Source organism: Dermacentor silvarum, chromosome 7 (assembly GCF_013339745.2).
Source record: "Dermacentor silvarum isolate Dsil-2018 chromosome 7, BIME_Dsil_1.4, whole genome shotgun sequence".
In the NCBI taxonomy this organism is placed as follows: domain Eukaryota; kingdom Metazoa; phylum Arthropoda; class Arachnida; order Ixodida; family Ixodidae; genus Dermacentor; species Dermacentor silvarum.
Genome location: NC_051160.1, coordinates 124,847,397 through 124,865,040, shown reverse-complemented (window position 1 = coordinate 124,865,040; position 17,644 = coordinate 124,847,397). Strand labels below are relative to the sequence as shown.

At 47.2% G+C, this 17,644-nt stretch overlaps 1 protein-coding gene across 1 annotated transcript in view; it reads left to right on the top strand.

Moving 5' to 3' along the window:
- Positions 1 to 17,043, top strand: part of LOC119459144 (uncharacterized) — a 70,515-nt gene extending 53,472 nt beyond the window's left edge. Inside the window, exon 10 of the mRNA XM_049671606.1 lies at positions 16,760 to 17,043. Coding sequence (XP_049527563.1) covers positions 16,760 to 17,043 — 284 coding nt within the window. The remainder of the gene's footprint in view (positions 1 to 16,759) is intronic.
- The last annotated feature ends 601 nt before the right edge of the window (positions 17,044 to 17,644 follow it).

The window sequence follows — 17,644 nt, the reverse complement described above, 5'->3', positions numbered from 1 at the left end:
AGCGATTTCTAGCACACGTAGGCTGTCACCTGAGAAGAACAAACTTGTGTCGTCAGCATACAGGACTATATCTGGAGTGAGCGCTATGTTTACAATATCGTTTACGTATAGAATAAAGAATAGTGGACCCAAAATTGACCCTTGAGGGACACCGAGTGCAATTTCTTTCTTCCGTGAACAAAACCCATTATAACATGTGTATTGCTGTCTGGTAGTGAAGTAATCTTGAATCAGTCTTAGGGCCACTCCGCGAACTCCGTAGTATGACAGTTTATTAAATAGAATGGTGTGTTCAATGGAGTCGAAAGCTTTTCTAATATCCCGGAAAAGACCAACCGTATATAGTTTGTTCTCAATGTTATTGAGGAACTTTTCTTTGATCTTAACAAGTGCCATTTCAGTAGACCTGTGTTCACGGAAGCCAAACTGTTGGTCCACAAGGGCGTGATTTTTATTAAGAAATTTGGTTAGTCTGCACTTTAGGAGTCGTTCCAGCACTTTCGAGAAGAGAGGTAGTATGGAGATCGGTCTGTAATTATTTAAGTCAGCGACAGAGCCTCCCTTATGCAATACAATCACTTTGGCAATTTTCATAGCATCCGGAAAGACGCCATTCACGAAAGCACTGTTACATATATGGCATAATGGAGCCGAGACAGCATCAGCAACAGATATGATTGGTGCTGCTTTTATGTCATCAGCCCCTTCTGCAGTATCCTTAAGCCTTAAGAACGGAAAACACATCCATTTCAGTGCAAGGTGATAGGAAAATGGAATTGGAGGACTCGTAGTTTAGAAATTTTTTTGATGCCAGTAAAGAACCACTAGAGTGGTTCTTTACTGGACCCACCAGCAAGTAAAAAATGATCATTGAATTTATTGGCCAAGAAAGTTTCACTGTATTGAGTATCGCCAAACGTTAGAGTATTCGGGTTTGTGTTATAATGGGTTCCTTTTAACCTGCGAACTGCATTCGATAATTTCTTTGGATTGTTTGATACCGTGGAAAGCATATGTTCATAATACCCTTTTCTAGCTTTTTTAAGGTCTGAAGTCAACTTGTTTCTTATTTTCTTGTATTCACTTAGTATAGCAGGATCCCTGTACCGATTAAATGTATCAAATAATTTGTCACGTTTCTGCATTCTTTTATACATCTCTCGAGTTACCCACGGCTTCCTAGCTTTCTTGTAGGTCCTTATTTGTTGTAATGAGAAAGCATCATCCTAATACGACTTTATTATCTGAATAAACGTATCATACGAAATATTCGGATCATTTTCACTATACACTTTAGACCAGTCTGCGTTCTCTATCATTGAGCGAAAACCACTCATATTCTCATCGTTAAAGTGACGACAGAAAGAAAGCTGACATCGAGAACGCCTTCTTTTGTTTTCATGTCGTGGCAAAAAAACAAAATACTGGCAAATGATCGCTTAAATCAGAGGTGAGAATTCCCGAAAAAACATCCTTTGGATCGTGGTTCGTTATGCAAATATCAATTAATGATTCAGAATCTGACGTTATTCTGGTTGGCGAACAAATTGTGTTAGTGCAATTATAAGAATGTAGTACGTCAATGAATTGCTGAGTGTGAGCAGTAGGTGATAATAAGTTAATGTTCATATCGCCAATCAAGACAACCGGGAGACTCAGGTCAAATGCATATTCCAGTGTTTTGGTAATGAATTGAGTGAATTCATCAAGATCACCTGAAGAGGGACGGTACACCGATGCAATTAGATATTTGCAACATTTTACAGCAACACACTCATAGAAATCAGTAACGCAGGAGAATTCAGACAGCAGTTCGTAGGACAGATGGTTTTTCAAATAAAGTGAAGTACCACCACCAAGGCGGTGTTTACGATAAACACCTTCACATTTGTAACCATCAAAATGAATAATATCATTTGCGCTTGTAAACCACGTCTCAGTAAAAGCAAGAACTTCAAATTTATGTTCTAAAGATTCCAAATAAGTTTCAGTTTCCATATATTTATTTTTCAGGCTCCTTGCATTTAAATGAAAGATAGATAACTTGTCTTTTAGAAAAAAATGAAGCATTTACGGCAGAAGTAAATAAAGAACTGTCAAAGTAAGGTGATGCGCATGTACCCGCCATGAGAAGAGAAAGTAATCTATAACGCCCGGAAGGCTCGAGAATGTCAGCGTATCAGACTCAAATCAGCTTCGCACGCAATACGGATTGCGCGCTCGCCCTGAGCTCTGCGCACGAACAATTTGCCGTCCCTTTGCCAAGCGAATTGGTAATGCTTTTCCTGACATCGTACCTTCATTTCCCACAGAAGCTTCTTGTTTTCTGGCGTCAGATTATCAAGGAAGTTAACATTCGATTTCCTTGCTTTCAAATCACTCATTTTTGTCATCCATTCGTCCCGCGTGACACGGGATACAAAACGGACGAGCACTACAGGTACTTTGCCTGGTTTAGGTGGAAGCCTATGCATACGTTCAACATCTGCTCGAGACAGTTCGGCAAGTTGCAGCGTTTTCGCTAAGTCGTTTACTTTGTCAAACAGTACTTCATTGTCACTGTGTGGAAGTCCATGAATTTCCAAATTTTGGTGCCTGCTATACTGATCGAGTTGGTTAATTTGCTGTCGCAGTTTTGGAATTTCTTCTTTGCCGTTGTTTGCCTCAGCTTCTTCGACCTTTTTTTTTAAAGCAGCTATTTCTAAAGAATGTGTTTTCATTGTAGACAGCACTTGATCGTACACATCCGAAAAATGCTGCACAGTTTGCTCTAATTTGCCTACTGTGTGCTTCAGCAGCATGAGTTCTTCAACTTTATTCATAATGGCACGTAGTTGCGTCAACTGCTTGTTAATTTCAGACAGCATCCTTTCAACTCCTGAAGCTTGTTCGTGGTTCTCTTTTCGCACGCCAGCGGCAATTCGGGCTGCTAATACAACACACGTCTGACATTTCCAGTTATTCTTCATCGCGTCATCTTGTGCCTTAAACGCGGTCTTAGTCATGCCTGAGCATGCGCCGAGGTGGTAACCAAAGTCGCACTCTGTGCACATAGGGTACGAGCCTGATTCTGGAAGCGTGTCATTGCAGACTAGACAAAGTACAGACAGAGGCATTTCTAATCAAACAAGTACCTCAAAGTAACATTAGAAGCAGCAGCGGTCTTCCGCTCGACTAACCCACTCGAAGTCACAAACAAAGGAACGTTCTGACCGTCGTCAGTCGTGTCGGACTCCGGCTCAGCGTGGCAAAGGACGTTGGCCGGCGTGATTCCGACGCAGCGTAGGCGTCGACCTCCGTCGAGAGCGATGAGGATGCGTTCTTGCGCCGAGATTCGTGTGGCACAGGACGCTGTCTGCGCCAGTCGGCCGTTGTGTCGCTGACGTGGCCTTGGCGATTGCATTCGGGGCAAAGGACAGCAACTTATTACCGCAGCGTGGGGCTGGACCGGGGACGCGGAACACAGCCACGGCGACGCAGTCGGGGCTCAGGGTCTGGAGTTGTCGCTGGCCAACTCGCGAACGTCCACTCTCCGGTCCGTGGTCCCCTAAGCTGCTGGCTCCCATGTCCAGAGCACATACGGAGATGCAACTGCTTCTCGACCACGTCAGCAATACCAGCTCATCATCGCCTGTGTCTCCTTTCTCTTTATTTCTTGTTTTTTTTTCTCTCGCACTTCACGTGCTTCCCTTCTCGGCTTCTTCGCCAGCGTCTTCGTCTTTTTTCACATTATCACACGTCTTGCCGGTGACTCATGACAGTACTGCGAACTCTAGAAGCCGTTCAGTTGATGTACTACGCGTATGTAGCAGTCCAAGCGCTGCCTTGTGGGTGCATCCAATGATGCAGTTCACTTGACTCTCTTCGCTCTTGTTGAGCGTGTGGTATGGTGGAGAATACGCCACCCTGCTCATGACTAGAGCTTGAATAAGTCTTAAAGTGCCATTTTTTTTTCATCGCTTCCTTGTGATGTGTGATGCGGTAAATTATTATAGCAATTTGCTTGACCACGGTCTTTAGCGTAGTAATATAATAGTGGGCTCTGTTGTCATTTTGGACCCAGAAGCCCCGTATTCGAGCTTTGGTGACTTGTTTGTTGGTGTGGCCATCAACTCCAAAATTGATGTCCGCTTTTTCTAGCGAAATCTTCTATTGCCGTTGCCGCCACCTGTAGTGTTTGCTCCTTCTGTGCCACGGAATTTCATTGTTCAAAGGGTGATGTCGTCCGCATATAACTCAGTTCGGTGGTCTTACCGAGGCGCCGTTAGAACGCAGGCGAGAGCTTGCACGACAAAGGTACGCGCGGAAACAGGCATTTCACCAAAGGCGTTACAATGTTTTCGCATTCCCACACGTACGTACGTGAGTAGTCTTAAGCATATCTGCCGAATTTTATCCTTCTCTCTCATTGCTACGTTTTACATCTACTAGGTTCACCTTAATTGTTTGTTTCTAGTTTGTAGACAAAGAAGAGCGCGGCATCAGCCTAATATCGCAGCTAGAGGCACCGGCGCACACTTGGCACATTGTACTATTATCTGCAGTAAGGCTGCCGGAGTGTGCGAGAGGTAACACTTTCAACTGGTAATCTGTAGGTTTGAATCCGGGTGGAGAGATGTGTGGCTCTTTAACAGCGGAGCTGTTAAAGAATGTCCGTTATTCCGTTAGTCGTCCACAAATAATATGGGCCGATCCTGGCGGTGGTGCAGAAAGGGTCCAAGCGTAATGGCACATACCCCTGTGAACTAGCGAAGCTGAGCCTGGCTTAGGCTAGCTAAGCATGGTTGGGACTCAGTCAGTCATCGATAGCCAATCCATAGCCAATCAATAGTTAATTGATAATCAATCAATAATCAATAAATTCCGGAAAATTATGGGGGTGACTTGATAGTGCTTAGCCTAGCCCAAATACGTAGCCAATACCTTCCGATAGCCATAAAATAGCCAATCAATAGCTAATCAATAATCGATCACTATTCAATTATTTCCGCAAAATGCTGGGGATGACTTGGTATTGCTTAGCTTGACCAAATACGTGGCCAATACCTTGCGATAGCCAATACCATATTGCAAAAACAAGCGTCTTCCAGTGCCTTCCAGTGTGAAACCAGCGCGTTTTTCGACACTGGATGTCACTGGGGACGCTGGCGCTCTGGGAGTCACTGCGACACTGCTGAGATCGCTGGAGAAGTGCTGGGTCACACTGGACGAGACGCTGGTTTCACTGCTATGACGCTGGGGCGCACTGGTGTGCGCTGTACACGCGCTGGAGTTCGCTGGCTCGCACTGGAGACTGCGCTGGTTTCGTTTGTGCCGCACTGCCGGAGTATAGGCACTGTTGAAGATTAAATGCTTGATACAATTTTATGCACATCCCCTGTCCTAAATATAGCCCTATAAGTTGGGATCATAAATGTCTATTTCATGTCGGTGGTGTTGCAGCTAGGAATAAAGGTGCGTGATGCTAGCCCATGCATATGCGACACTTCAGATCACTTTCGCTTTGTACATTTCCCTTTTGACTGTGCGGATAGCTGCATTCGTGAACGAATTCACGCAAACGCAGATAACGCCTCGTTTTCTAGTAGTTTGTACGCAATCGATGACTGCGAGTTGTCGCAGTGTTCTACAGTCGACACGAAACCGAGCAGCCGTTCAGACGCGTTCGAACGGACCTCAGAAAGCCTGCCGCTGATTGATATTATCGCACCGACAACAAAGCTGCGGTGATTCGTGCGCTTCCACTTTCCCTGCTGTACTAAAAATAATAGCTAAAAGGCTCTGAAGCTCAAGTACAAACATTTTCGCATCCGCTCGGTACCCACACCGAGATCGTTCGTTTCAACCGAAGGTTAAGCCTACCGTACGTACCCACCGAGTTCGTCTACACTCTATCTGGGCTGAGGAATCAACAAATCTAACGAGGAGAAATAACTCTGCAGTTCACCTTTCCCATCGGTGTTCTTAAACAGACCATTCTTTCCTGTGTACAGTGTCAGCATAACAAGCGATGAGCGCCGATATGACGTTATAAACATACCTATATGTGCTGTCGCCGAAGGTTGTCAGCCGCATTAACCCACCGCTTCTCTTACGGAGATATGTGCCTATACATACGGGTCGATTGAAAAGCATAGTCGAGCTGTGGAAATGTTGCATTACCTATGCGCGAAGAATACGAAACGGCTGTCAAAATCGGCAGTAACGGCCCGTACAACATTCCGGGTCGGCGGTTCATTTAAGGCTTTTTTCGTTGTTAAAATATACCCATCGCAAAAGCAATTTAGTGGTGCAGCACTTCCAGGCATACTATGCAATACGGACAACAACTTTTTCGTTCTGATAGAGGCGTAAGTTTTAGTTGAAGGCGATATCGCATCTACCATGTCTGTGCGAGACGTCTGTGCAAAGCTACAACTGTGTCTGCGCGTTGACATGGCAAAATATGAAGAGGTAATGATCGATGGTCGTGGCGTAGTGGTAAGATACTGGGATTGGGATCTGTAGGGCGGAGGTTCGAATCCTCGCACATTTTTTTTCTTTTGCTTTTTTTCTTTTTTTATTGCATTACAACGTTCTCTGTTTCTTTCTGTATTCGAAAAAAATATATAAAGTAGCCAGGCACCACGTATTTATCGCTCTAGAGCGGTATTTCGCACCAGTACCCCGCGCCCAGCGCCTCCCAGTATGCCGCGCCTTGCCAGCGTCCCAGTATCCAGCGCGCGCCACTGGGCCCATAATCAGGCATGGCACTGGGCACTGGATACTGGGTTTTGCAATAGGGTAGGTAGCCAATCAATAGCTAAACAATAATCTATCAGTAATCAATAAATTCCGGAAAATGCTGGGGATGACTTGGTAGAGCTTAGCCTAGACCAAATACGTGGCCAATACCTTGTGATAGCCAATTAATAGCTATTCGAAAATCGACAAATAATCAATAAGTTCCGCGAAATGCTGGGGATGGCTTGGTAGTGCTTAGCCTAGCCCAAATATTAGCCAGTACCTTGCGATAGCCAATCGATAGCCAATTATTAGCTAATAGATAATCGAGCGATACCCAATAAATTCCGGAATATCATGGGGATTACTTGGTAGTGCTTGCCGTTGACTGGGGATGACATGACTAGTGCTTGCACTTGACGGGGGGGGGGGGGGGGGACTGGGGATGACTTGGTAGTCCTAGCCCAAAAGTCAGGACTAGCTAGGTGCCCATCAGCTCCGCTGTCTCTTTAGCATTGCGCCTTCAGTGCAAGTTGTGCTAAATTTTGCTCTTCCCTGCATTTTGTTATAAGGCTCTCTCTCGATAGCACATGGGGATTCTTCGACGGACATCCGAGAATCCGAGAAGCTAGGCTAGTGATACAATAGCATCATCATCAGCCTATATTTATGTCCACTGTAGGACGAAGGCCTCTCCCTGTGATCTCGAATTACCCCTGTCTTGCGCTAGCTGATTTCACCTTGCGCCAGCAAATTTCATACTTTCATTGCCTCACCTAGTTTTCTGACGTCCTCGACTGCGCTTCCTTTCTCTTGGTATCCATTCTGTAACTCTAATGGTCCATCGGTTATCCATCCTACGCATTACATGGCCGGCCCATCTCCATTTTTTCTCTTAATGTCAAATAGAATATCGGCTATCCCCGTTTGCTTTCTGATCTACACCGCTGTCTTCCTGTCTCTTAACGTTAGGCCCCACGGTTTTCGTTCCATATCGCTCTTTGTGCTGTCCTTAACTTGTTCTCGAGCTTTTCTGATAACCTCCAAGTTCCTGCCCCATATGTTAGTACTGGTAGAATGCAATGATTGTACACTTTTCTCCTCAACGACAGTGGTAAGCTCCCAGTCAGGATTTGGCAATATGCACTCCAACCCAATTTTATTCTTCAGTAATTTTGTTTCTTGGAAAACAAGCGCTCGGTTGTGCGGGAAGACCGGTTTGTGCGTGGCGAAGATATGGCACGGAAGATATGCTCTTTTTGTGCCTTCAGCTCATAATAGGGACCTTGTCACCTGCCATGTGATTTTGATGCTTGTTTTGTACTTTTTATTTTTTTAACAGGGACCTTATCAGTTTTTTGCGGGCCACACGAAAGAACCGTTGGTTAGTAGAGGTAAATAGCTTCGCTATAAAACGATATCCACTGTCAAACGTTAAACACGAACGAGAACTCCGATACATGTCGAGCGCAGCTGCAGTGCACGGCTACCGACGACGAACGACCCGCTCGGCTGTGCTTCCATCGCAGCCGACGGCGCCGCTAATATAAGCGTATTTTCTTCTTTGTGTTCAATTATTGCGAAGAGCGACAACAACGGTAAGAAAATATTGCGGCTTGTGAGCGTCGGTAATTCATTCCTAAGCGCCGTCCGCTTTAGCTTTGAAGTGAACCGGAAAAGGCCTAACGACAATATCAGCGTCGTTGAGCGATCAGCGGCGCTGAGTCAGCCGCATAAATGGGTTCCGCTTCCATCCTCTCTACGCCAAAAAAATATCGCCGTTCGCGAGCAAAACCGCCGTCGAACGACGGCTCGCGAATGACAAACGGCGTGCGGCGTGTTACCGTGCTGATAACGTGTACAGTCCTTAGCCGCGACTTTGCGCTGCGCTTGTCGGCTACCCGCTGTTGCTGCCGTGCCGGCCCATGCTTGTGCTAAGCGTGCCGCTATCGACCCTGTGTTGCGCGCACGTCTAGAAAGGCCAACACTGTGAAGATAATCGTGAAGATAATCAGACCGCTATGCACCACCATATTGGAAGGTGAGCGACTTGACACTTAGTTGCGGACTGTAATTACCTATTCGCAAGTGCACACAAGAGAGCAACACGACGAGGAAGAGCAGGGAGCGCGCGTACAGTCAACCACAAAAGTTTGCGGACCACGCGAGCGCGTGCCAGACTGCCTATCCGCGCCACCTAGCGGTACGCCACCTAGCGGCGACAGGGGCGCTCTCCCGGATATGAGCCCTCTTGGTACTCGCCTGCCTGTTAATTTTTTATTCCCGTGCATGACATTGTTAGTTCGTTGTGTTGACGCAGAGCGCTGTCTGCGATAAGACCGCCACATATCTGGCTTGATAGCAGTATCGGAGCAATCACTGCAACCTTTGTCGACTGGTGTGCCAGTGGGTAGATAAGTTTCACGAAGCGCTGCGACGATTTTTTTACGCGACGTTTACTGGCGCACTTTGGTTGGCAGCATCTTGGTCCAATGAGTGTTGCTGCTTCTGCGTCTTGAGAGAAAGGGTAGGGAGGTGTTTCACTGTCATCAAAAAAAAAAAAAAGAAAAAGCGGATGCATAGAAAGTTTTCTTTCACACATAGGCGCATCTTCGCATCAGTCGCTGAAAACGTAGTAGACTTGCTTCAGGCCACGTGGTGATTGCCTATTTGGAAAGATGCCGCTGCGTGTTCCACTTGACGAAAGAAGGCACATTGTGCGTTTATTTATAGAGGGAATACCTCAGCGCGAAATCTGCCGCCGAACCAACAGGAGCCGGACTGCCGTGAATAGGATTATTCAAGCTTTCCGCGACGATGACAGATTCACAGATATGGAGCGCAGTGGGCGTCCAAGGGCCACGACTGAGGAAGAGGACCGCCTGATTACGGCCGCCATCGTGGCTGATTCTTTTCAAAGTGCAGAGGATATCCGAGAAGCGCTCTCGCTCACTGTATCGTCTGAGACTGTAAGAAGAAGGCTGAGTGAGCTTGGCCTGCAGTCTTTCGTAGCAGCACAGAAGCCCTGCCTCTCAGACAGCCAGCTACAAGAACGACTCATGTTCGCTACAGCAATGAAAGATTGGACAACAGAGAAATGGGGCGATGTCATCTTTAGCGACGAGTCAACTTTTTCCACGCGCTGGGACCAACGGAAGCGGGTTTGGCGTCCACTAAACTGCAGGTGTGTTTACAGTGCATTGGCAGTTAATTCACGAAGCTAATTCTGCATCACAACATGTTTCACGTAAAATGAGCTTTTGGACATTACGAGATTTTTCTGTAGTGGTATTATGCTGAAAACATTAACGATTGTTTCATAGTACTACTTACTCTGAAGCTAATTAAAAGCTGCCAGTGGGTCTTTCAGTACTATCTAATGATGTTTGCACGTTTTCTATTGCAACTCTATAACAGCATTATAAAGTTCATACGCAAGAGGAATCACAACATTTTTAGACGCGCCGCTGGAACCCAATTGTATGCTATTTCTTGCAGATATCTGCCTAATTACACACAGAGTGTTCTATCCAGTGGACGGTGTTCCGTGAGCGTGTGGGGAGCAATCAGAAAAGATGGCCTTGGTCCCCTTGTGCGTCTGGAAGGGCCCTTCACTGCGTCACGGTACTGCGACGTCATCACTAGACACCTCGTTCCGTATGCGCTGGACGGTCCCTTCAGCGACGGCTGCTATTTTTTTCAACACGACCGCAGCCCGATCCATAAAGCACGTATCGTCCAGTCATTGCTAGATGAACATGCTGTTTGCCAGCTTGAGTGGCCTCCATGTGGCGCCGACTTGAATCCCATAGAAAATGTCTGGGGCATGTTGAAGAAACGGCTGTCCACACGAGCCAACCGCGGCCGCACGGCCGATACGCTGTGGCAAGCGATCGCACAAGAATGGGAAAGCCTGCGCGGTCGACCGGAGATTACTGAATCTTTGTACGAGTCGAAGCCCACACGCATCAATAAGGTGCTAGAAAACGGCGGACATTTCACTTCCTACTAGATCATTGAGAGACCTATGTTTCATGACACTTCTGTAAATGTCTTGTGAATAAATTCATCCCCTTCAGACACGAATTATGATGCACTGTCTGCAAATGCGTCAAATGCGCATGGCATCATTTCAAGACACTCACTATTACATTCCAAGAAAGAAGACGAAGCAATGTGCTGTTTTGTGCGAGTTTCAGTAAAAAAAATTAATTAGCGTATAACGCATTATCTAATTATTCTGAAATCCGTCAGCTTCAATGCTTGCATAAAAAGAATCAACTATTAGGCCCGAAACGCATGCACACTTGCTTTTTCGGTTGTATTCGTGTCGACCTGAGAAAAAAAATACTCTTGACGTTGGTCTTGGAACGCGGCACGTCGAACGATTGTCTAACATGGTAGTGTCTCCAGCAAAGTGATCATCTGCAGCAATACGCAGGACAATGAAGTTAACTGACCGCTAGTTGTCCCATCAGGAAGCGGACACGAATGTGCACACTGAGTTTTAGGTCATTTGAAGAAACACGTGGCGTGGGACGCGCCTCCGAAGTTCGAGTCCCCAAACGAGGACGCCGTGTCGCAAAGGGTTATAAAAAGAGTCATCGCACCCGATTATTTCTTATTTTTCTAAATGTAACCAGTATAGCAGCGTGGTGGTTCGGGCTTTGCGCAGCAAAACCTGGGCGCAGGCGATCAAATCCTGGCCGCTACTGTCACTTAGCGATGGGGGAGGAACGGAAAAATTCTGCCTACTGACTAAGCATCTGTGTCCCATGGCTGCCTCACCGCTCACTCACGCACTCACGAAAAAAAAAACAGCGTGGCTACGCGAAAATGGAACTGATAACAGCCGAAGAATACGCTGTCTGATTACTTGTACTGATATTCTGCTCTCAAAATATAAGCAAGTAGCCCTGGCTAACAAAGAGCGCGTCACGTTGAAAGAGATAGGTAGAAAATATTTGCGCACAGTGCGAAAATAGACAGGCCATAGATTTAAGGAGGGATGCGTCTTCAACGTAGCGCTGCTGTCGATCGCTGGTGACGTAGCGGAAGTGTCGCGAAGAGGCTCTTGGCCACGCGCTCGCGTGGTCCGCAAACTTTTGTGGTTGACTGTACCTGCTAGCAGACTAACCGGAAGTCGTAGGTTCTTGCTCGACCAATTGACATCGTCGCCCCCGTTGACATCACCAGATGCACCCTGGTGACGCCATGACGACCGGTGGCGGTACCGGAAAGGCCCGGAGATGCGCACGGCATTGTTTTTTTTTTTTTTATTTTGTGGCGCGCCCACGGCGCGTAGCACCGCCGCGTTTGGCATCGTTGATCGTGACGACATTCTGAACTCGACGCGCGTGTTTACCCGAAATGTTCAAAAAATATCGGAGTGGTTAGGCTTTATCAACAATGTGATCTTAGAAGACAAAACGTAGGGACATCCTAGGCACCATGTGTTAACGAACGCCATACGAAATCAGGCACTAAAGTACGGCGAGAACGTGTGTCTCGCATGACGTTTTCTTGATGCGAGAGCATCAAATGGTGCGTTGAGCAACAAAGCCGGGGTTTGTAGAAGGGAAACAGCACCTAAATTCCCATGGGCTGTGACGCCACGTCAAGAGCGTGACTCGACGGAGCAGGGCGGCCGAAACAGTGTCGCGCGAGCGGGGGGGGGGGCATCGCCGTGACGCCTAGGGTGCCTCGATGCCCAGCGCCGCCGTCCAGGGTGGAGAAAACCCCACACGAGCTGAGACTCAGCTACGCTTGCGTTCATAAATAGTGTTACTCCCGGCGCACTTCCAAGTGCTTTGCCTTGATGAGGATTTTTTTATCGGTATCGCATCTGCACATCTTTATGACCAATAGCTGTTAACTCGTCGAAGGTGCAAGACGTAAATGTATGGCGCCGGGAACATGCCCCAAGTTGCCTAATTCAATTTACATTTAATATGCCGTGTGTATGTTTGAAATACGCACTATTTTTTTTTTTTGCGCTTCGATACTTGGTATATAAGGTTTGCGACCCCCTGTCTGTGGAAGTTTTTCTTTTTCGCTGTTGTACTTTGGTTTACACGTCACGCCTCCTTTACCGTAGCCAGCCATTCGCGCACGGCGGTTAGTTTCCCTTGCGTTGCGCGTGCTTTTCGCGTTCGTTGCAATTATTTGACGATATCTACGCGCAATTTTGCTTTTTTTTTGCCCACAAAACTGTGTGCTGACAGGATTAAGCTGGTGTAAATATAACTGCGATGTGAAAATAAGGTTTAGTAAGTGCTGTAGAGAAACATGTAACATAACTTGTCTGTGTCAATCTTGCGTAGTACACACAAGAATCCAAACGATGCACAAAATACATTTACTTATAATGTCTAGTACAATCAATCATGAAAGAGATATGTACATGAAAAATTATATGTACTGTGTGGTAGAGCACTGCACGGGCTCGGGCTTACCCGAAAGCCCGGGCCCGGCCCGGCCCGTGGGCCGGGCAGGGTAGAGCAGTTTTTTCACGGGCTCGGGCCGGGCTCGGGCACGGCGTGTGCTTTTTGACCCGGGCCCGGGCCGGGCTCGGGTTTTTAGACGCGGGCCCGGGCCGGGCTCGGGCTTTCTGCGAGTTATTCTCGGGCTTCTCAACTCTGACAAACATGTATTTTTCGGTCTCAGGCCGGGCTCGGGCTTAAGGTAAAGGGGTGGCGGGCCGGGCCGGTAACGTAGATTATTTCCGGGCCCGGGCCGGGCCCGGGTCTCGCCATAAAAGTTTTGATCGGGCTCGGGCGGGCCGCCCAATGTAAAAGCGGGCCCGGACCGGGCCCGGGCCGCAAAAATCGGCCCGTGCAGTGCTCTACTGTGTGGCGCCTGAAGGTTATGTTGAAAGACGAGATTAAAAAAAAATTCGCAAGGTAGGCTCGACACACAATTCGGGATAGTGAGAGTTTTTTTTTTATTTATTCATTACATGGGGGGGGGGGGGGGTTCAAGTGAGTACATCGACCTTATTACACACAATATAAATCGAAAACAAGAATGCAAACAAGAAAACGGAACCGCGGGTAATATTAATCAAGATATCCAGCCAGAATACATCAGCTACCATGAATACGTCGCATCAGCCAAACACATCGATGGTGAGTACAGCACATTTTATAAATAACCATTAGAACACTGATAACTACATTGAAAAAATAAACAACACTGCATACATATCGCGTACAAAAACCGTAAATGAAACTAAGACAGTCAAATACAGATTAGCAATGTTTTTCACTTCGAAAATATAGTCCATGATGATGTAGGGCTGTTGACTTTAACAGACGGCGCCCATCCTGTCGATTTCCCTCGTACTGGTCCTCTTCAAAGTGTTTACAAGTACAAGTAAAACAACAAAAGTGATTATTGATATGAAAAGTTGTCTTGTAAATACAGAGAACCCATTACAGTGCTTAGAAATAAATTTTCGCAGAAGTAATGCTGTATTAGCTCGCTTCACACGTTTCGAAGAAATGCACAGGCTACAACAGACACCATGCCAGAAAGCGCCGAAACATTTTGGTCCCATGATGCCCCTTAACTCTACTGCACCTGGGCATACCGTGCACAGGCATTTAAAGACCGTCACAGTACCCCCTACGATCGGGAATGAGCACGAATGACCATCGGCTTACGAGCACCACGCTACAAATATATTCGTCTAAAAATCAGCTTTATAACCTAACAACCTGAGATCCACAAGATATCTGCTGAGAATAGAGAAAATCACAATGCTTCGCTTGCCACGTACACAACAGCCGCTCTCCCCAGAAGAAGCACTGCGTTCTTTACTCCCAAATAACCAGTAGCGAAAAAAGAAACTGAGGGAAAAAAAAGAAACAAGAGACACACGATGTGTGCTTCCCGTGAATAAGTAAAATAGGTGGTTTACATGACGATTTGTAGCTAATGTAAGGCTATTTCGCGGCGAAGCATTTTCGTCAGTCCTTAAAATAAGGGTACTACTCGCATAGACTGCGCCGATCAAAACGGCAAAAGCCTATGCGACGCGCGCTCGCAAACCATAGGCTACTCAGACAGCATCGGTGCAGTGCTTAGTTCGTGAGCGAACGTAGGTACGTGAGCGAGGATCAGAGAATACTTTCTTATTTAAATGAAAAACACGATGCGGTAGTCTAAACTTTCTTGACACTTACCTCGCAAATGTAGGAGCTATCCGTTGCCTTCCAGTGATACCGCTTTACTTGGGCTTCCCATCTCTTCCTTCGCTCTGGGTCACGGGGGAAGCGTAAGCAACGAAGCCCTTTACGCGTCGATCCGGTGCACTTGGGAACACAACAGCCCGTCATGTCGACTCGGTGCACTTGACAAGCTTGTCATTCATGTGGCTGAACACTGTCCATCAAGTAGAAGCGTCAGCGAAGCATCCGCGTGCACTGTGTCTCGAACTAAGCACCGGTACCAAGCACTTGCAACCGCTTGCTGTGACTCAAGATGGCGTCGCAGCGAGAAAGCGGCGGCGCGGGTGCGGTCAAAGGATGGCACCACCCTGAACGGCGGCGCTGGCATCGAGGCACCCTAGTGACGTCACTTCACCAGCGCACCTCAACGGAGAAGATACGGCAACGCGACACCGCGGTGAGAGATGAGTTGTCGTCAGCGAGGCAGTCGCATAACAAGCGCGTGCAGGAGCCGCCTTCTCGTTCTCGGAAGCCAGCGCGCGGACCGTATCTCTCTCTCTCTCTCACGCCCCCTGCGCTTAGCGGCTGTGCACGCCTGTCAGCCTTGGTGGCCGCTGCTGCTTCCGCAGTCTCCTCGCGCAGGGCAAAGGCTACATGCGGTGTTCGCACCACAGGCTGCTGCTGCCTGCCGGCTCGGACAGCGCGTACCGCTATGGTAGATTACTCGCAGCGCAAAACTCGAAGGAGACCTCAGCGGCGTTCAATTGGATGATTATTGTTTTCACATTGACAACTCATAAAAAGTGCCGCAATGCTATTCACTGCATGGTTAGAAGAAATATTCGAGCCCTTAGACTCCGAAGGCATATGATTGAGGATCGACGGCGAATATCTCAGCAACCTTCGGTTTGCAGATTACATTGTATGATTCAGCAACAATGGGGACGATTTACAACAAATGATTCTGGACCTTAACCCAGAAATTATAAGATTGGGGTTGAAGATCATTATGCAGAAGAAAAAGATCATGTTCAACAGCCTGGCCAGGGAACAAGAATTCAGGATTGCCAGTCAGCCTCTAGAATGTGTAAAGGAGTACGTTTATCTAAGTCAACTACTCCTAGCGGACCCTGATCATGAGAAGAAAATTTATAGAAGAATAAAATTGGGTTGGAGTTCATACGGCAGGCAAAATCATATCCTGACTGGTAGTTTACCACTGTTGTTGAAAAGAAAAGTGTACAATCATTGCATTCTACCGGTGCTAACATATGGGGCAGAAACTTGCAGGTTAACAAGGAAGCTCGAAAACAAGTTAAGGGCCGCACAAAGAGCAATGGAACAGAAAATGTTAGGCCTAACGTTAAGACACAGGAAGAGAGCTGTGTCGATCAGAGAACAAACGGAGATAGCCAATATACTAATTGACATTAGGAGAAAAAAATGGAGCTGGGCAGGCCATGTAATGCGTAGGATGGATAACCGGTGGACCATTAGAGTTACAGAATGGGTACCGAAAGAATGGAAGCGCAGTCGAGGATGGCAGAAAATTAGATGGGGTGATGAAGAAATTTTCAGGCGCAAGTTGGAATCAGCGCCAGACAGGGGCAAATGGAGATCGCCTTTGTCCTGCAGTAGACATAAAAATAGGTTGATGATGATTATGATGATGATGATGAAGTGCTTAGGTGTCCTCGTCTTTATTTGATGAGTCATGTCTGCAATGTGAGGGTTATCCTAATTGAATATCATGGTGATTGCAGTTATAGGGACATTAGAGTTATATGGACATCGTGCCGTCAGCGCCACCAGCACCAGCGTTATTATACTATCTCCGATATCGACTCCGTCTCCCCAACTTGCAGACGTTCCCATGGTCGTGGAGGCGAGCCACCCGGGAAACCCAGCCAAAAGAAAGGCCGTTCCCAGCATGCCCGAAAATGTACAGGCTAAAGCCAAGTCGGAAATCAGAGAAATGTTGAATTCCATCTGCTTCGAGATCCAGAAGATTAACGAACGACTCTCTGCAGTGGATCAGCGACTTTTGGTAGTGGATAAGAAGATAGACGCGCAAAACGTCAAAATTCGATGCTTGGAAAACAGAATGCCAGAAATAGTGCCCAAGGTGCAGGAAATGGACATCAGGTAGTCGACCCGCGTACGTCCCGTTTTCATGCCGGATGGCGCGTCGGTACCTACGCCGCCACCACTGCACGTCCCCGGACCTCCCTCCTTCGAGACCCTAGTAGCAACGCCGGAAGGCGCTCTATACAGCAAGGATGGGGCCACACACTCAATTTAGGATTTGGCAGTGGAACTGCAGGGGACTCCACCATAAAAGATGCACCCTGCAGCAGTTTGTTCGCACTCACAAAGAAAAGCCACATGTTATATTATTGCAAGAAACGATGACTGATCAAGTTTCACTACAGGGATACAAAGCTCTTGCTCTCCGTGGGGACGGCAGAGGAATCTGTACATTAGTCAGCAGCAAGTTCACTTTCGTCGCACACGATCTAGGGGTCCGGCCTAGCGAGACGGAGACATCCCTAGTCGAAGTCATCCCAAGTCAATCCAACATCTCCAGCATTTTTATACTTAACGTATACAGCAGCCCGAGCGATCACAGACAACGTTTCAAAACCATCATCACTAGGGCAACGAAACTCGCCGGAAACTCTCCACTGGTTGTGGCCGGCGAATTCAACGCACCCTTTCACGCTTGTAACTACCCGCACGATACGGTCAAG